Raw genomic sequence first — 21,760 nt, 5'->3', positions numbered from 1 at the left:
ATGGCAATCATAAACCCTTCCGTCCCTCCAAAGAAGAATCCTCGAGCTAACCAGCTGTTTGATGCAATTTTGTCAACAAAATTCTGGGCCAGGTCTGCCATGAAATACCTTTCAAGCTCACGATTGCTTAGTGGTGTCTATGCTTTTTATATGTTATGTTGTGTCTATATGATGTGAGTGTAAATTTAATGGTGTGTTATTTGAGTCTGCTAGTTACTGCTTTATGTAACTGTGATGTTTCTTGTTTTTTGTGGAAAAACTTTTGCAGTGTCTGTATTTGTTTTGTAGTGAATATTTACTATATCAATCAGGCCATGTCTGCCATCTTTACATGGAAGGATTAATCTTTCTATGGCAGATTTAGGATGATGATGTTTATGCTTAGTAAGTGTTGTTCTTATTTTCCTTTGGAGTTGTTCAAGATCTGTGTGAATTCAATGTATAACTCCAAAAGAATATGCAAGTTCTGGGTCGACATGTATGTGTTTATTGCTTTAACTGTGTTCTAAAAATAGCATTTAACCTACTTTGGTATTCTTTAATTAATCTTTGCTTTATTTGTTTATATTCTGTTATTTTGGCCTGCTGGAATCCTAAATACTTGTAAAACTCACCCTCTTCCATGGATTCAATAATATCTCCACTTCTGAGTACAAAATCTCCTTTCTTCAAAACTCCTTTTTCAATATGAGTGTTTTGCATTTCTAGACCAACTTCATTTGTATATCATTTGAGTATGTGTGTGCAGTTTGTAAGAGATGAAAAAGTTGATTTTGTGTGGATATGTAAAGTTTGATATTGTCCATGTACTTGAGATGTGATAATGTGAACAGTGTTGTTTTGTTATGTCTGATATTGTAACTATATTGGGTTTTGTTCAATGTGTTACAACAGTGTTGTTTTGTTATGTCTGATATTGTAACTATATTGGGTTTTGTTCAATGTGTTACATAAAGAGCAAACCAGAACCAAAGAGGACTCAAGGAATCGCCTTAAAAATTTCCTTGCTTGATATATACTTGATTTGTTTTTATGTGAGGTTAAGATGTAATGTTGTTTTCCAGTTGTGAAGCATGGTAAAACTAAGGAAACTAATGAGTTGTGGATGAATTTTGTAGATGCAAAGTGTGTGCAGCAGCCAGGTGTGTGGGACACTGTTGAATGATTTTCTATAATCAATGTATGCCATGTGTATTCTGTGTTGCTTATGATCTCGCCTTATAATTATCATTTCATTTATTTTCTTAATACAGTAGAGAGTCGTTTATCCGAATCAATTGGGGACTGGGGTTGTTCGGATAAGTGATTTGTTCGGATAACCGATTATGTAGGAAAAAATATATTAACCTATCCGATGTTGAAATTTTTCTCCGTTGCGTGTCGCTTTGTGTTGAATTTTCGTCAATTTTAAGCCTAACGAAAATTTTTATAATAATAATCGAGGCTATTGTATCATTAAAAATTATTTCTTTATTTTGTACAAACAAAATAAATATATTGAAAAATATAAAAACATAAAAATTATACTTTAGAAGTAAATCTGGTATCAAAAACATTTGATTCAGCACGACACAGTCCGACTGGAAAGTATTCAGATAACCGACGATTACGATCGGGGTTCGGATAACCGGGTTTGGATAAACGACTCTCTACTGTAATAATAATAATATGATACAATGCCTATGAAGGACAATTTTTTTTTATTGCACATGAAGTTTAGTAGGTTTCCTCTCCATATTCAGTTTTTTCATTTCACTTATTTTATAATTATATCTATGATAAAGTGAAATAGAAAACATCTTAATATTTAAGGCCAGATTATATTGCACTTTAATATGGCTACTATTTAATAATGACATATTAAGTAATTTTGCCTATATGTAGATGTATGGTGCCTCTTGATAAATTTAATAATTGATTCCATTGTAGCAATTTTCAGCAAGGGGTAAATACTGTCCCAGGTTATATGCTGCTGCAGATTATCTGCATAAAATTATGGTTATAACATAGTAAGTTAACATTATAATCAATTTTTTTAAAAGTAGTTTTATATTTTTAATTACTATAATTTTATTTCGTTTACTGCTTAATTAAAGATATATTTTACATTATAAATAGAAACTGCATGTAGTATTTTATAATTTGTATATTAATTTATTGTTTTTCAAAACTAATTTATTTAGAAACAATAATGCCTGTATATTAATAAACCTACCTCTTTCCGAATTTTTCTTAACTTCTTTTCTAATTGATTGACATCTACATCTTTTTTATTTCCATTCTTTTTAAATAATGTTGCTACATCTAATTCAGTAATATGAGGATGCAAATATCTATTTAATATTCCAGACATGTGATCATATACAGTATAATTAACACTTTCACCACAATCTAAGTTATCTATTATATCTTCAGTATTCGGATCAGGTGTTTCCTTTTTACTTGATCTATAAAAACAAATTTTATATTCATTATAATGTTTATTAGCTTGATTTTGAAGTATTTACAGTAATTTTATTGTTCATACAGTCAATTCACATTAATATGAATCACTAGGGAAACAGCAGTTAGTTCACTTAATCAAAAATTCATAACAACAATTTTCAGGGTCAAGGTCAAGATTATATAATTAAGGATCTATAGGCAACCAAAATCTCTAAATTATAATATTTTGAATTAATTTACTAAATAAAGTTAAATTTAATTTATTTACAAAAATAAATCAATGATCTAACTGATTTTCAAATAAAAAAAATGAGGAGATGGCATTTGCTGTTTAAGTATGACACAGTGTTAAACAAGACAAAGCTAAAAGAAATCCATGATTTTTTTCTGTTGAAGATTGTTTGAAAAAGTAGCAAATATTTTTTGACACAAAAAGAGTAAAAGTAATATGAGCCAAATTTGGCATCATTATATACACCCCTGATATACAAACTAGTTGTATGTGTTTGCATGGTACCGCATCCATTTAAAGGCATGGGTGTCTTTAAACCTTAACTCCTATTTTCTGAGTACAGTAGAATGGTGCACTAAAATGAGATGTTTGAATTGGTTTACAATCAGAGGTTGAACCCATTTTTGCTTACTAAAAAAAAATTATTCTACTCAAAATAGAACATTTATTACAGTATCACTTTGTTTTTTACACTTTTCAATGTGAATAATAAAATAATTATTAGAAATAGAGTTATTTCTTGGGGTTGTGAAGATAATTTATACATTTTGGTTTAATGAATTCTGGTAAAATTTTTGTTTGCTCTATCGTGTGAAAATTAATGTTGTGAAAATGGTGTTTTGTCAGGGCAATGGCAAAATTAGCTTTAGTGGTGTTCATTTTAAGGTGAGTTGACTATAATATTTTAAGAAGTAATACTTCAAAATCTTAATATGATATTCAATAAAAAAACAAATCTTATATATTATATTTAAGCAATCAAAATTAATATTTGGAAAATCATTGTGTCTGTTTAGAATATAAAATAATTAGTCAACCACTCTGTTACAAATTTAAAATGTTCAGCATATTATGAAAAAACAATATAAAAATAGTATATTTATAACACAAATTAACCTTGATCTTTAAAGAAAAATATGATTTACTAAAGTATATAATTAGATACCGAAAAATAAATGAACTATATATACTAAGAATTGAGAAGATAATTATAGAAGAAGTGAAAAACAATGTTTTTAAATAAATGAATTACTGAAGTTTGACAACTTACATAAGAAAAGAATATTAAACAATTTAGTCTCAATACATAAAAGTAAAAATACATAGTTTAAATTAAAATGGCTGATAGAAGTGTCAAGACGTTTTAGTTTCTTCTATGTAGGCCTATTTTTAATGTGAAGTACCATCAGCCATTTTAATTGAAACTATGTATTTTTAATTATTGGCTTATCACCAGAGAATGTCTTTAAACTGTGTTACATAATTTTACAGTGACGTAGCCTCTAATAAAAGATCATCTCTGTAAAGGAAGACTTCCTGATGATTGGATATGATAGAAGTATGAAGACATTTTGGATTCTTTTATGTATTTTCAATGTGAATAATACCATAGCCATTTAAATGTTAAAAAGAAATTTAAATTAAATGCTCATCTATATATATAAAAACGAATGTATGTCTGTCTGTCTGTCCTTCATGCATTACCACACCATTTATCCGATTGCCATGAAACTTCGGAAAGTTGTTTAATACACTCCCGCGAAGGTTTCTGGCATATGTGAAGACCACCATTTCCCCCTTCCAAAAATATCTTTATATATGGATTAGGGCTTTTATGTCCAACAGATGGCGCTAACTCCGACGACCTAAGTTTGCTTTTCTGTGAGAATGGACTAAAGCAGATCATTTTCTATCCATCTATATAAATAAAATATAACATTTTTGTTCCTACCGATTCCTTTGAAATTTTGACACAACGTTGCATTCGAATACGCACGTGTTTTTATATAATATATATGTCGAAATTCCCCCTACTGGGGGGAGATGAACAGGATTAAGGTTTACCGTGAAGAACTCGGCTTCTGTTATACTATTTTACATGCGGTTTTTTGCATTTTTGATTGCGTTTTAATAGGTTACGTCAACAGAATATACACTAAAAAGAAATTTTTCGATATTCCCTTGCAGGGGAGAGGGACAGGATTAAGGCTTACTGTGAAGAACTCGACTTTTATTATACTATTTTAGATGCGTGTTTGATTGCGTTTTAATAGGGTACGTCAAGAGAATGTACACTAAGAAGGGATTTTTTGAAATTCCCCCCCACGGGGGAAGTGTTATACATTTATAATAGATACATTTTGAGCCACAACAACGTGTGGCCGGGTCTGCTAGTTACCAATAAAGCTCATGTGAACTAATGTAACTATTGAGCAGTATTGTTAAAACTATTACTGGTGCATAATGCATCATGTGATCTGTTGATGGTATAGTATGGTATGCTGGTAAAAGGCCATCAATTCTAAGAGGTATCTCTATTTCTGACAAGCAAAAATAAGTTAAAAAAAGAGCATCTTAAAATCAAGAAATCTTATAATTTGGTATATTATAAAGAGATACAATGCTGAAAAGTAATTTAGTTGTCCATTATTTCCAAATTATAGCCCAATTATTTACGGCAGTTGTGGATATCTAGTTAGAATCAAAGAAAAATCTAGAATATATTTTGCTGATTAAGTTTATCATTTTTTTTGTTTTCTACTTTTGATTAAATAATCAATACAAGCAAAATCTGGCAAATAGAAAAGAGACTGCATTTCTTAGCTGAACTCCTTTAATTTTTTTCTGGGTTTTCACAATATGCAGCTTTCTATTATTTTTGATAAAAAATTAAAATTTTAGTCAATCAGAATTTTATCTATTTGATTATACTATTTGTCAAATATCTTATTAGATAAAAATAATAATAAGGAATGCCTTTTCAATTCTATAAAACATGCTGTATTAATTTTTTAAAATAATAATTCATTTCATTTCTGAAAATCACTCATGTTATATTGTGAATATTTTCATTAGATATTTCAGATTACATTATCATGGAATTGAAAAATTCATCAGACTTCACATTAGGCAAACTTGAATACAAACATGGGTTCTCTGATGATGATGAAACTTTTAACACTAAAAAAAAACAAATTATGGACAATGCAGACAAGAAAGCATTTGCAACTCATAATTTCATTGCTAATTAGTTTCAAAAATGTTATCACATGTGCTTTGGTACCCTTTAAGATGATGTATGAATAGTTGATAGCCAAGAGGTTAAGGCATCAGCCTATTGCTTTGGGGACCTGGAAACAAATCCAGCAAGTTAAAACACCCCAAGAATTTTTTGGGATAGTCTGTTATGGATATGACAGGCCACATTCTTCATCACCTGATCATCCCATTGTGGACTCAAGCAAACCCACAATGGGCTTGATTAAAGGCTTTTGTAGTGACCACAGAGAGAAAAAGTCAAAAACACATTTATGAACATAATCTACAAGAAAGTAAAAGTTCCATCTTGAATTTCTTTAACCCATTTATTTCCAATTCTACATATATATCAAAGCATTTCATATGAAGAATTTTTAGTCTGAAAATATCACGAAAAAGAAAATTAACATCGAGCAATCTTATTTAGACAAGAAATCAGAAAGTAGATCACTTCACTATAAACAACATTCTAGAAAATGACTTCCTCATTTTTCTTTATCAACAATCACTCTCCATTATGCCATTAAATCTTATCTTCTTTTGGCAAGTACAAAAAACACCACTCCATTACATTATACATGCCATACAAATTGTGTTTAATAATAAAGAATAATCTGAAAGTAAATAATGTGAATTTGTTTTCATTGCTCTCAACTGATGTATTTTTCTATCTGAGAAAATTGGATATTTTGGTCAAGGTGAAGTGCATTATAATTTTTTTCACTGAAATTAATGGGACTTGCTCATTTAATAACTTTTCACTTTGTGACATAGCTTTTAGGAATGAATTAAAGTTGTTACACAAGACAAGCTTTATTTTAAATTGCTGGAATTTCTTATTTCAACTATATACGGTTAAAAAAGGTAGCAGGCAAACAAAACATTAATTAATAACTATAATAAATCTTCAAGTTATAAATTTTTATAACATATCTGTTTATTGTCAGAATCAATGAAAGCAGAATTTTCACTAATTGTATGCTTACTTAAAGCTGGTTTACACAATACAAAACTATCACTGACATTTTGTTGAACCCAAAAAATACACTGATAAATTTCATTGACAATTCATATGTTTACACAATGCACCAGAATACAAATTGCAAGTTGTTCTGAAAATGCACAACAGCATTTGCTTCTCTTAAGAGTAGTGAAAATGTGATCTAACGTGTGATTCTAATCTCATCAATGGTTGGTTCAATGACACAAAAACAAATGAAGAACCTGACAGATTAATTTTTTGTAAATTGTTACAACATGTCAAACTAAGATCACCAATAAGTCATGAATATGCTCAAATGAGACAAATCTGTGCCTTTTGTGGTCTTCAGAGACAAAATATTAGTAGTAGTATATTATGTAAACCAGCTTTTACCTGTCCTGCTTAATATTGCTACAGTATAAGCAAGTCCCAACAATTACAAGGAGTGAATTCATGAATTATACTGTATTTTTAAAACCAAAAACTTTTAGAAAGTTTTTTTAAAAACTTTCTAAAAGTTTTTGGAATTAATTTTAAAAATATTTTTGTCTATTTTTTAAAAAACTTCATTTGTTTCAACTTGCATTCATTATTTTTCATAGAAAAATCAATCTAATTATGAGATATTTTGGTCTTGAATACAATTTAATGCATTTTTATGTTTCATTGATGATTATGTAGTCAGTATTTAATAGGTAAGTTTCCAGTTATCATAATACTTATTAAAAATAATATTGATAGTAACAAACTAACATTATAAAAGGAAGTCAACTGCACATGAATTGCTAAGACTCATAACAAAAGTTACTCACAAGTAAACCTTTTGTTTGATCAACTAATACTTGTTCACAAATCTAATGTTATTTGCATTTTTGATACATTTAAGCAATTTCACATCATCTCAAACTTCTAAAAGTTTATCTTTTTTTTCAATTAAAACCCACAGTTATATATCAAAATAATCATGTAAAGTAGATTGATTGATAAATTTTACTTTTTGGTTCCTTTAACTTTATTCCAGCAAGACTTTTTGGAACAAAAACTTTATATTATCTTTCATCAAAATATGCAAATGAATGTAATATTCCTATAGTATGTAGTGTAGTAATATAGTATAATATTCCTATATTGATTAATGTATTCAGAGACAAAATTTTACTTCAAATTTAGTATTTGAAGTAGAATCTCTCAACCTATTAAACAACTGATACAAGGACCTTTATATGATTAAGAGAAAAACAAAGAGTAGGAAATATTTTTATTACAAAGATCTAAAATAGTATTATAAGAAAATCATTAAAAAGAAAATAATCACATTAAAATACATATTAAAAACAAAAATTATTTATTATTTTTATTTCAATTTAACTATTATATTTAAACATAACTTTATTATATTTTATTAAAGGACTTTATCTCCTTGTTTGCTTTACTTGCTTGCCCCTTATGGTTCACCTATTTGTTCAAACATTTTGTGACAATTCAGATTTATGATGTCACCATTTCTACTTACCTCCCATATGCTATGTGTATATAGAATAATTTTTCATTACGAATATTATATCATACAAGATATAAAAACACAATAGAAACTGGAGTGTTATATAAGAACAAACTTATGATTATCACACAACTTCCAGCACATCAGATTTTCAAAAACAAAAACATTTTTAATTTCTTCAGAGGCCTTCCTCAGGTAAAGAATAACAACAGAAAAAGTTCCACTCAGCTTCCCTACATTTGAAAAAAAATTAAACAAGCTAATGTCAATAATATTCAGAAACAATGCTCTAGGTGTTCTAAAATTTTTTAAAAATTCCAATTATTCTGCCAAACATATTTGAACTATCTTCTAGGTCAGTGTTTCTCAACCTTTTTCTCATCATGGATTGATGAAATTATGGATAATTTTACATGGACCAAGAAATTATATGCAACTATGAATTATGCTTACTTATTAAGCTTATATATGTTTATCTATATACTGTGAATAACAGAGTATGTACTGTACAGTAACTCTACATTACTATTTAAATGTCACCCATAATCAACTGCACCAGCTTCAGTCTAGTCAAATATTTTTCTGTGGACTGGTGAAATTTTTTCACAGACTGGCAGTTAAAAACACTACTCTAGGTGTTCTAAAATTTTAAAGACTCCAACCATTCCATCAATCTTAAAATTGGATAGTGTTAATATAAAATGCAGCATATAATAAACTATGTACTGGAAACGGAATATGTAAAAAAAAAAACTATTGCTGGACTTATAAAGATGTAGTTTTTTATAAAATGTAGATTCAGATATTAAAATTTAACACACTAAATCTATCACAACACTTCATGTAAACTTAGCATAACCTTTTGAAAACTTGATTTGCTGGAAGTTGTGTGATAAGCGTAAGTTCATCCTTACACAGGATGTTATTACATATTTAAACTGATTTTAGTTTTGTAATGTAGAAAATATTCATGCAACTATTTATATATTAATCTGATTCAATGCAATGCTAATGCAATGTGGCATGTATTCAATTCAGAATTATCTTTGTTTGTTTTTTAGGGTGTTCCGAATATGTCAGACTTACAAAATAATTACATCAATTAAAATCACTACAAATAGAAATAAATTTTTTTCATTAGCATATTAAAGGCTATACAGAAATCAAACATTTAGCCTATCCTTTAAAATTTATATTATTTCATGAACTAGAGCATGAAATATACTAAATTAAATAAAATTTGTAATAAAAACTTTTGATAAAATACTGCTATTAAAAACAACTTTTATTGATAATCTGCTTTGAAATAATCAATATAAAAATTACATATATTACAAAAAAAATTATTTGCTTACATTGTTGATTTTTTTCATTTTTTAAATCTATAAAAAAATCAAATTATAATCAACATATTGATAAAATAAAGAAGATAAATACAATCATTGTAAAGTATGTAGGATAAAAATTTTTAGAAGATACATTAATTTAAATTTGAGTTATGATTTTAAATCTATATCATTATAATTCAATGTTAAGGTTAGAAAGAGGAACTGTTCACAAACAGAATTTGGCTTTGTGTCAAAAGTTGACTATACAAGTACTATTTCATTTATAAAGAAAATATAGACATGATGAGTAAACTATTTTTATTCACATTAGAAATAATTTTATATAAAGAAATAAACTTCTAAATTATTAAATATTGATGAAGAAATTACAGATTTGTTGCTCTTAATTTATTAAAATATTAAAGATTTTAAATCACTTATTTTGAATAAAAGTAACAATGTAGTATTTCATTCCTAAATTACATGAAATTATATAGTAAAAACACCAAAACTATATTAATCAACTTTATTAATTGTTAGGTTCAATAGTTAACTGCAAATTGTCCACCTACACTCCGATTTTTTCTTCATTATATTAAGATTCAATCAGTTGTGTACAACTGTTGAATGAGCAGATTAAAAAAAACACGAGAAATCCATTTGGATAAACATATGAATGTGTAAAAAATTCACAAATGTGCAAACCTAATAAATTTAATGTTTAAGCTGAAATTTTAATATATTAATTAGCTAACAAAATAATTTTAAGAATACATCTAATTTTCAAATATTATAAAAACAAACTATCAAATAAAATTTTTTCAAGCAACAGTAGAGAAAAGCCTCCATTAATTGTAGAAGCTATATATATATTAATAAATTTTTTTTTAATTTCAGATTTTATTTCATTTTTCTATTATAATATACAGTAGACCCATGGTAATCTGACAAACGTTTTGCAAGGTGGTGTTGGATGATCGAATTTGTCGGACTATAGAGTATTGCCACCGACCCCTTGTAGTCCAGAACTTTTTTCAAAAGGAGTACCTTGTAATCCGACAAATTACATACTTATAAAAATGGTAAGATCAAATCTATATGTACTACATAATATACAATATGGGACTTAGTGAATTAAACAACACAATAGATAGCATAGGGTTTATTATAAAATTAACGTCATTAATGCTAGAGTACTTGCAAAAAAAAATAATAACTAAACATATTGATGTCAATCAATTACATATAACATATGTAAGTATTTCCAAGGTACATACTATATGTGATCTTAATTTGAAAATGGATTAACAAATAAATTTATGGTGCATGCAAATATTCATCAATTTTCTTCTGTTTTACATTGGCTAAATGTGAGAGTAAGGCCTTGTCTCTCGGTCTCCTCAGTAGTAAAAGTTTGTTGTATGATGCACCATTCTCTTCAGCCCATTGCATACTGATCTCAAATGCGTTAATCGCATCTTTAGCTGAATTTGTGGAGCAGTTGTGATGACTTCATCATCATCGTCTTGATTTATTATTGGAATAGAAACTTGGTTGACAATCTCCTCATCAGACATTTGATGGAACACACTTTCTTCTTCATCCATTCCACGATACCAGATTTCCAAATTTTCTGAACTAATCTGCATTTCAACAGCAACTTGCTCTATGACTTCCAAAGTAACACTGATTTGAGGAGTGGTGACAATTTCTGGCCATAAGTTTTTCCATGACAATGTAATGGCTGATGGGGGCAATGCATTCCAAGATTGACAAAGGGAGAAAATCAAGTCTTTCATATTTAATTCTTTTAATGTTTTTTCTATAGGTTGGTCTTTTGATATGGCCGTCAGCAGCAGGTTTTTCTTGTAGTCTTGCATGACAAACTGAATGATATGCTGATCCATTGGTTGGATCAGTGCAGTGCAGTTTGGTAGAAGAAACATTGCAGTGATACATTTACCTCTGTTGTTAGTTCTTGTTCGGACGGATGACCGGGAAGCATTATCAAGAAGCAGTAACACCTTTTGAGGTATATTATGATCTTTCAACCATTTCCTAACTTCTGGCATAAAGCATTCAACAAAACCATTTTTTAAAAATGTCTTTTGTCGTCCATGCTCTTTTTTGTCCATAATAGGGTACAGGTAAATCAATGTTTTTGAATACTCGTGAATTTTTTGATTTTCCAATGAGCACCATCTTTAGCACATGCGTGCGTGAAGCATTAGCACAAGGTACTGTACAGTAATATGGTTACACGTTCTTTGCTCACCTTACGTCCAGGTACAGATTTCTCATTATGTGAAACAAACGTTTTGCTAGGTATTACATGCCAAAAAAACCCTGACTCATCTGCATTGTATACCTGTGAAGAGCAAAGATCTAAATCTTTCACTTTTTGTAAAAAACTCAATTTAAATGGCTCTATGCAGGATGCATCATTAGAGAGTTTTTCTCCTGTTACAGTCATCAAACATATTCCATGACGACTTTTGAAGCATTCCAACCATCCCTTGCTAGCTACAAAGTTGTCTTTTTTTGTTATCTCCTTGTAAAAAAAACTTTGCTTTCGTGGTCAATATGGGCCCAGAAATAGGCATATGCCTGTTTCTTTCCTGAAGAAATCACATGTACAGTACAAAGCCTCTTCAACATCTGGTTTTTCAGCTTTCTTGAGTGTCTGCCTCTTGCCTGGCCCACAGTCAGTGGTTGACATGAACTTTTGAATGTTCTCGCGGTTCTTTTTAATATCATAAATTGTGGAACGTCCTACACCATATTCACTTGCCAAGCTACTAAAATATTCATTACGATTTAGGTGGTCCAGAATCTCACTTTTTTCTTTAACTGTTAATGTTTTGTGCTTCCACTTTTGGGTTTGTGAAGCCATTGCGACACATGTAGATATGCATTGTACGATGCAACAGCAATATATGAATGCCCGCGATCAGATTCACAATCAAACTGAGACAATACACGTCGAGTTTCAGAGGCGACCTTCCTTTTGAGGCTACTGCCTACACCAAAAAATATAAAAACAGGTAAAAAGTCCTCCAGTGTTATTGCCACTATCATATCAATACACTTAAGTAAAAAATAAAAATATAAAAACACAGCCGGCATTATTTACATTTAATAAATTTACAAAAATATAAATACAACTTTTTTACAAAGGTAAAACCTTGCATTAGTCCATCTTTTTTTATTATTTTTTGCTTAAATGTTTTGATATGATAGTGGCAATAACACCAGAAAATGCTCTACCTATTTTTACATTTTTTGGCAGAGGCAGTAGACTTAAAAGGAAAGTCGCCTCCAAAACTTTGTGAATTTTTATGGATTGCTGATGGTGTGAATGGTGAAAAGATGGACTAAAGCAAGGTTTTACCTTTGTAAAAAAGTCATATTTATATTTTTGTAAATTTATTAAATGTTTAAGCATGCATTGATGAAGATTTGTCGTAATAAATGTGCTTTGTATGTACTGTTATAGGCATGTCGAATTATAGGGGGTGCCAGATTAGACGGGTCGGATTACCGCAGGTCTACTGTACTACATGTGTGAAATATAGTCCAATTTACTTGTTTTATTATTAAAGACAATACAACATTAACCTCATTAAAAGGGTATATAAACTTTCAAGTTGCATATTACAATGTTTAATAATGTTTTTCTTTTGATTGAAAATTATTATTAAATAATAAAGACATATTTTGTACAGTAATATAAACTTTAAATTTTTAAAACTTCAAGAACACCATATTTATCCTATGTTTGATTCTAACATTTTGGAGCTGAAGTTGGGCTAAAAATATTTCTGTTGTAAAAAAAACTTTTTTTAAGAAATAAAAAAAATACTACATTTTATTTTGTTTATTTAATAATTTGTATTTTATGCAACTAAGTTGAAATTCTAATTATATTGAAAATCATTAGCACAAATTAAAGTTTTATAAACATTTTAATTTTTCCTAAGGTGACTTCCAGTATAAGGTTTTTCCATCTATTTAAGTATCTGAATTTTACTTTCATGTATTCAACAAATGTATAGTTATTAAATTCATGTTAACAATATCATTTGTTTGCTAAACACAGAATTTGTTTCATTCACTAAATTAAATCAATATTCACTAACGTTGATACTACAAATACTTTGTACACTTACGTATTAATATTTTATCAACATTTATAATTTTAAAAAATTCATATAAGTAATATATAAATATTAAATTCTTATATTCATTCTATTCAATCAATATTATTTTTATGAAAGTAAAATAATTTTTATAATTGCTATTATATATAATACATAATTTTGTTTACTAGTTACTTAGCAACAACAGCTAACAAGTTGCAATCATTTGATGTAATTTCCTATATAAATTGGAAGTTTCCACTAACAATTTTTATAAGTTGCCTAGCAACATGTATTTCCAATTTCAAAACTTGTTTTAAATAACAGTTTCTTTTAAAAATTGATAAGAAAAATCTTATAAAAATGATAACTTTTTATACTTGTTTTGATTTAAAATATTGAATTTAAATTTTAAAATAAAAAAATAATTATAATATTCAAAATTTATTCAATACTAATTTTTAATGCTTGTCTAATTAAAAAAACTACAATGACTGTAATATTAAGTTCTGTAATTAAAAGTATTACCAATTTCAGTGGCATAGCAATTAAAATTTGATGCCTATGATGATAAAGAAAACATGCCTTTATAAATGGAGAGGAGTACACGACTCCTTGATATATAAACAGTATCAAGCTTCAAGTTATTTTCTCTGAATTATATATAATTATTACTAATTTAATAAAAAAAAAAGTAAAATTATAGTAAAAACCTTTGATCAATTTGCACCCAGGACTACATTGAGCATTTCCTTACTACATCTCTAATTCCATATGCATTTATAATTTAAAATAACCTACGAAGAGAATTTTTTAAATAAGGTCTGTTTTTTAACAAGAAGAAAAATACTGTAAATATCATTAAGATATATTTTTTCCCATATTCTACATACTTTTATCTACTTTTCTATATAATTTACATTTTTGTTCAAACATTTGTCATAACGCTCAACAATTTTTTAATTCCGACTTCAAAGAAATCTGCTGTCTGCCACCAGAAGACATTAGGCCATGCCACTTGTCTTGTATGGCATGCCAGAGTTTTCTCAAGGTAACACAATATGCATCAGAATTGGCTGTTGTGCCTCTTGGCATAAAATCCACTAACCAAGTCTTTTTCCTGTCCCAAAAGACAGTTGCCATGATCTTTCATGCTGAAATCGAATAACAGATCGTATCTCATAGTCGGTGGGCGCCTCAATTTTCTTAAACATTATAAACTTCTACAGCTCGGCACACAGACAGACGATATGGCTGCAAATGGCATCTAAATGTGCGCAAAGCATGCTGGGAGCGGACGCTTATGCACACTGCTACGATCGCGCGTCATTCTCACTCTCATTCACAAACGGACCTTATTTAAAAAAACAGCGCTCATATAATCATTTAGTCTATTTATTTTATATTATCCATCAAGCATAGATTAAAATAAAAAGATCAAAAATAAAATTATCAATAAATAATTTTTATTTATTGATAATTTCATGTTAGGATTCTTAATCTTTGAATTTAAAATATATTTAAAAATATAAATTATAAAATTTTAATATGATAAAAAGATATGGATGACCTAAAAGCTTTGAAAGCACCTCCAAAATATATAATCACAACTTCTAGAAATGAAATTATTAAAAATACAAAACAATATGGAGGTGTCATTTCTTTTGAATTAAAACAATAACTTGTTATTATTAATTTATTTTTTATATCATAAAACTAAACCAATTCTACACACTAAAAACAATTTCATCATTCAATATTCAAGAACATTTATAAACAGCTGGATTAAATTTGCTAGAAATTACTGATCAGTATTCAACTTTTACATAATATATATATATAAACTTACATGAATAAATTAAATATTTTAAAATTAAATTATAGCTATTACACAATACACAATATAAATGCATAAAAAAATTAATATAATATAGAGCTTGGGATTTTATTTTAGATGCAGGAATTTATTTTTATTATATAATAGATAATATGAAATGTTATACAATAAACAGATAAAATATTTTCAGGAAAAGTTAACATAATAGGAGGAAAAAGTAAGCAAGTAAATGTTAGAATAAAAAATATTTTATGTACTGTACAGTATTTCACAATAATAAGTTCAGTTATACCTGAATGATTCATTCTTGTAACTATTTAAATTTTAATGCAAATGCTTTATTTTATATTCTAAGATTTATTAAAGCTAGTTTCTTATTTCAGATCAAATAAATATTTTCATATGTAATTATTAACAAATTAAAAGTTATGGTATCTATTTTTCATTCATATTAACTGATAAATTAAAAGTAAACACCTTAAATGATTTGATGAGTTAATATAAATTGATTCTAACCATTCTTCTAGTATTTTTATTGAAACTACATTTTAAACAGTGTTCTCTGTTTTGTCAGTTGGCTGTTATTAATATCTACATAAATTCAAATTTATCATTAGTAACATTATGATAAATATAAACAAATTTCTAATTACAATAAGCAAGAATTTTGTAATGTTATTCAATTTGTATGTTTTGGAACATGATTTTGATAATATTAGACAACTGATGATAGTATCTTTGATTACAATAAACAGCACCTACTATAGATACAAATGACATATATAAACAATGGACAGCAAGTCACCATTTAATTCCAAGCAAATTAATAAGTACATACATTTATAGACAATACCAAAATACAAATTTTAGTACACAAACTACATGTTCATTCAAAGAAAAATCAAAATCTATAAAGTAAGTTTTATACTCTAAAGCAGACAGACAAAAAATAAACATTTTCTAATTTCTCATTAGATTACTGAAAGCACTAATTAATATTTAAGTTAGGAAGTATTTATGATGTTTGAATAAACATTATTTATCCCATTCTAAGTAATTTATCTTAAAAATATCTAAAGCATATCTCTAAATATTTCTTACAGAAATAATATAAAAAAAGAAATGAAATAAATAATTTATTTAGAAATAATAAATACTTAGATACATTCATAAAATTAGAGAAACCAGAAAATACTGCTAAAAATATAGAAATTTTTAGAAACTTCTTAGTTCCACCTTTAAATCTATTAAAATTATTCTATAAAAATGTTCTAAAATAAACATTTCATTTTAAAAACTTCTAAAAACTAGAATATTTGCTATATCACATAATGGAGCAAAATTCCACAAAACTTGAAAAATGAAGCCATTTAGAGCATACAGGAAAAAACAATTTAAACTATGTAGTATTCAGAGCATTAAAAGAAACACAAAATGTATATTTTTAAAAACAAAGAGAGCTATACCCTATCCTCATCCTACACACCGGGGTGTATAAAATATAAATCGAACTCACTTGTGCCTATTGACCGGTGTGAAATAAATAAATTCAATTCAACGAACGTTTTCTGGACGCCTTCCGTGTCCTTCTTCAGGTTAACTGCTGGATTCTAGGTTAACTGCTGGAGCTATACCCTTTTGAACTTGCACAATTATGTCTTGAGTAAGCTTTTCAACTAGAGAGTGAAATGCTTGCTGTGTAGTGATTGGTAACTGAAATCTGTATAAAATCAAATTACTTCATGAAAGTTCCACATCTCGGGTACTCAAATTTAAAAAAAAAGTTTCTTCTAAGAAACAGAGTACCCTTAGGGTATTAGTAAATTTATCAGCAGCCTTAATAGTAGCAACATAACCACAAAAGGTTGTAATGTACAAAAGATATCCTATCTTCATATTGTTTGTACCTATGTTCTGAAGAGCTTGCAATATATTAAAAAATATAGGCAATCTCCTGCTATTTTGAGCAATATTAGTAACTGACTGAACAAGAGTACAGTTGACCAAAGTCTATATTAAAAACGTGTATTGTTATTCCATCTTTTCCATCATGTCCCACTATTAACAATAATACTCAAATATGATTTGTCTACACTGCATGATTATATCAAATTTTTTTATGGATACTAAAATTTACAAAGCTACCCATTAGTCTTGTTCAGCTGTCAGAAATTTAATCACATTACAGTAATACAAAGATCAAGTTATTATGTAATCTGACTTCCTGAGGAATTTAATACTCTACTTGTTTACTTACCAACTTTATCACTGTAATTACCAACATAATCAACTTGTTTTCAAACACTTGGTACTAGTTAATTGTTACTATTCCATACAAGGCAAATTAGCAGCACAATGTTACCTTTTTTCTCTTGTTTTCAAATAATTACATTTATTACTTGTTCTCAAGAACTGTATTCTCAAAATTCATTAGATTCCTGAAAGTTCTTAATTCTCTGAAGTGTTTGTCCTTGCACATGGTTTATTCCAACTAATATAAACAAAGACTTAGTGTTCTTGGCCATTTCATTTATTAATTAATGTATTATTAATTGAAATAATTTAAAAATTAACAAAGATGATGTGTTCATATGCCCATATATGTGACCTTGTTTCTCTGACAAGGTTTGAAATAATTCTTGGAGTAACAATTTTTCATCCTCTGCAATGACCATTATACCTGGAGTATTTTTAGTTTTAAGTAATTGAAAAATTGAAAATAATTTTTGGTACTGTACTTTAAATTATTATTTATATTTTGTATTTCCAATTATTAATTATCACTTTAATTATACTTCTATTTGAAATAAATTTTTGAGTTTATACAATTTTTTATTGATAGCATTTCATAAGTTTAATTACAAATTTATAGAACAGCATTACTTATGAAACAATGTTGAATTACATTAGTTTTGTGAATTCAGAGAAAATATGCCTACTTTCCATCATAAATATCATTACCTAACACCAATAAAGTCAAAAACCATAACTTGCTAAATAATCAAAAGTTTTAACCTCAATAATGTTTCACAATGTAACTTTTGCTATTTCACAAAGAAATTTTTATCTTTGTTAATTTGATGACATTTGCATCTGAAAAATAATTTGCAACATTTAACAAATTTGTAACTAACATATCAATTTATATCATTTATATATATCTGTTCATTCAATTTAGTAAAGTTATGCCATCACACCTAGATGGCACAAAGCAAAGGTTATTATCCAGACACAAAGAATATACCCCTAAGAATCACAGAAGACTTAATCAGAACTCCTCAATAGAATCCCTTCTAAATATACACAAAAAGGATAATGACTTCAATCCCCAAGTCTGGTTACTCTCAATACAAGCTGTATGAATGAATTGTCTATCTGTCCTGTTTATGTTGCAACATCTGTTTGCCTTTTGTTCTGTTTTTGTTATATTTTACATTAACTATCATTAAACAAAATTATTTTTTAGTGAACTACAAGTTAATTTACATTTATGTGTTTTAGTACATTGCTTATATTTTTACTTTTAAATATTTGCATTTATGTTTTATATTTTAACCATTTATTTTAATTTAATGTTTCAAATAGCTTTCAAATATCTATACTCTTGAGGTTAAAAAATTTCAAATTCATACTCTGGGCACAAATGATTCTAGAACAACAACATGAACATATATTTGATTTAGAGAAACTGTTGTACAAGATCTGAAGCTGAGACAGTCTTGAAAAACATTAAACAACTTTACCAGAAAACTGGAACTGTATGTGTAGAGTAGAGAATCACATCTAAATGCAAAATTTCCAGCAAAGAAACACTTAACTTCAATGTTCAAACGTTTTCAGCCGATAAAATAGTGGCTGAAAACATTCGAACATTGAAGTTAAGCATTCTTTGCTGGAAATTTTGCATTTAGGTAAGATTCTCTACTTGAAAAACATTTCATATCTATATATAAACATCCCAAATCTCAAATCATCCCAAAGCCTGATGTATTAACAATAAACCAAATGATAGCCTTAAACTAATTAATTAAGGTAGTTGTTTGGTTCATTTTATATCTAATAAAAGCAGACTCCTTAACTGATTTAGCATCCATATCTTCGTGTTACTAATTTTATGTAGTCAATGGATATAGACTGATAATGAATATTTAACAATTCTTTAAAACTACAAACTTAACTGCAATAAAATGTGGTGCTTGGGGTTCAAAGAATCATATCACAATATAAGTAAATTGCATTAGAAAATTCTAGCCAGTTTTCTGGACTCACTTATACCTTCTATTACTTTCACATGTCTCTTGTTTTTGTTCATAACAACTGCAATACTATAGGATAAAAATATATAAATTATGGGTGCATTGCCTGGTAAAGCTGCTTTGCTAAAAGACAGTTCAGCAATTCCTGCTTTAAGTTAGCTGCTGCAGTGCTAGTGCAGCAAACTTTGGAAATACTGAAGATAAAAGTTTATCAGAACAAACTTTATTTTCTAAATTATTTTTCTTTAATATTTTGATAATTGAGATGGAAATTATTTCAGAATTTTTCCCTGGAAGAGATATAAAATCTAAAATTTCTATTTGCACCCCTAGTTTGTAATTTAAAAAAATAATTAACGATGGAAATAATTTAGTTTCCTTGTAAATTGATGCATCTGTAAATATTGTTATAAAAGCAACGTTTTTCAGTTTTCAAAAGTTTTCAATTGCATAAGGTGCAAATACATTTTTTTATCATCACTTCAATTTTTTGTTAATGTAACACTTGGTGCCAAGATGGTGGCTCATCTCTGATTCCAGCAAGGAAACAGTGGGATGCACGTTCTAACCTAACCTAACCTATTCTAATAAATTACCATAATTATTAGCAACTAAATTATTAAAATAGGTTAGGTTAGGTTAGAACGTGCTTCCCACTGTTTCCTTGCTGGAATCAGAGACGAGCCATCATCTTGGCACCAAGGGTTACATTAACCCAATTTTTATGTGAGTGCAAGTAAACTTTGGCTTGAATAATGTATAAACTTTACACATTATTCAAGTACAATACATTGATCAAAATATTTGATTATGCAAGGAAATAAGCAAGGAATAATTGCTAATCCTTTTTCTTTAAATCTCAATTCAGCTTCACAAAAATCACCACCCAATTTTGTTGAGAAGGCTGCAGCTAATAATGCTCATTTGTGTTTATCTGATGAAACATGTCGCTTGATGTTATTTTTGACTCTCGATACAATCAAGAAGTCACTATTACAAATTGATTAAAATTGAAAACATGAACATTGTTTTCAATTTTGATATTTTTTATAAAAGCAAATTTGTTTTTTAATTCATCTGTATCTGTACAGAGTTATTTCTTTGACATAGCTATCTAAAATTAGCTTTTTTTAAATGTAAAATTTATATATATATATATATATATATATATATAATAATATCGCTAGACCCAATATACTATAAGCTAGACTCCAACCGAATGCCAAATTCTATCAGGCTATACATGGCTAAAATTTATATTTTAATTAATGTTAAAAATTAATAGAGGAGCTCCCTACTTACAAACACGTTAGGTTCCTGAGGTTTTGTCATAAGTGGAAATGTTTGTAAGTCAAAAACTAACCTAGAAAGTATATTTGTACACATAAATTCTTATTGTTAATGTTTGATGGGTCAATGTACTTAATAGAATATGTTACACTCATTTACCCACTTGCTACTGCTTAGATCAGATGTTACAGTTTTTTCATGTAACACATTTTGTTTCATGATGCCCAGTTTAGTTTCCATGGTAATAGAGCCACACTTCTTACATTTATCTCCACTGCTACTTTAGCTTTACTACTATATTTTAGAGACAAGCACTAAACATAAACATTTATAAAAATTGCAAACAATAGCAAAAAAATGCTATTACCCCAACATTACCAACTTCAACACCAACTCACCAGCAGCAATGGAACCTCAGAATTTGTGCAAAAATGAAAAATGACAACACACAACAGAAATAAGCTCACATTAATTATTTATTAAAAATTTATTATATATTATTGACCAAAGACTGACTTCAATGCCACCCCACAGGCAGCACAATCTGCACAAAATTTAAATTTTAGATGTGTGGTCAAATTGTTAGCAAGTTTGAAAGTTCGTAAGTAGGGGAGACCTGTATATACTTTTTTTTGTACAAACACTAACTATTATATTTATAATAAGAATTTTAAAAATCTTAATTTAACTCCTTAAAAATTAAATATGCAT

General features: G+C 28.0%; 2 protein-coding genes across 2 annotated transcripts in view; both read right to left on the bottom strand.

Annotated features, from left to right (window-relative positions):
- The window catches only part of LOC136977011 (serine/threonine-protein phosphatase 4 regulatory subunit 1-like), a 425,271-nt gene that overhangs the window by 10,773 nt on the left and 392,738 nt on the right, over positions 1-21,760 (bottom strand). The window lies entirely within an intron of this gene.
- Positions 1-21,760, bottom strand: part of LOC136977013 (uncharacterized) — a 38,594-nt gene that overhangs the window by 11,984 nt on the left and 4,850 nt on the right. Inside the window, exon 2 of the mRNA XM_067272430.1 lies at positions 2,216-2,447. Within this exon, the coding sequence (XP_067128531.1) occupies positions 2,216-2,447 (232 nt within the window). The remainder of the gene's footprint in view (positions 1-2,215; positions 2,448-21,760) is intronic.

This window comes from Centruroides vittatus, unplaced genomic scaffold (genome assembly GCF_030686945.1).
Source record: "Centruroides vittatus isolate TY-2023 unplaced genomic scaffold, ASM3068694v2 contig_439, whole genome shotgun sequence".
Taxonomy (NCBI): domain Eukaryota; kingdom Metazoa; phylum Arthropoda; class Arachnida; order Scorpiones; family Buthidae; genus Centruroides; species Centruroides vittatus.
This window is presented reverse-complemented; position numbering and strand designations above follow the sequence as displayed.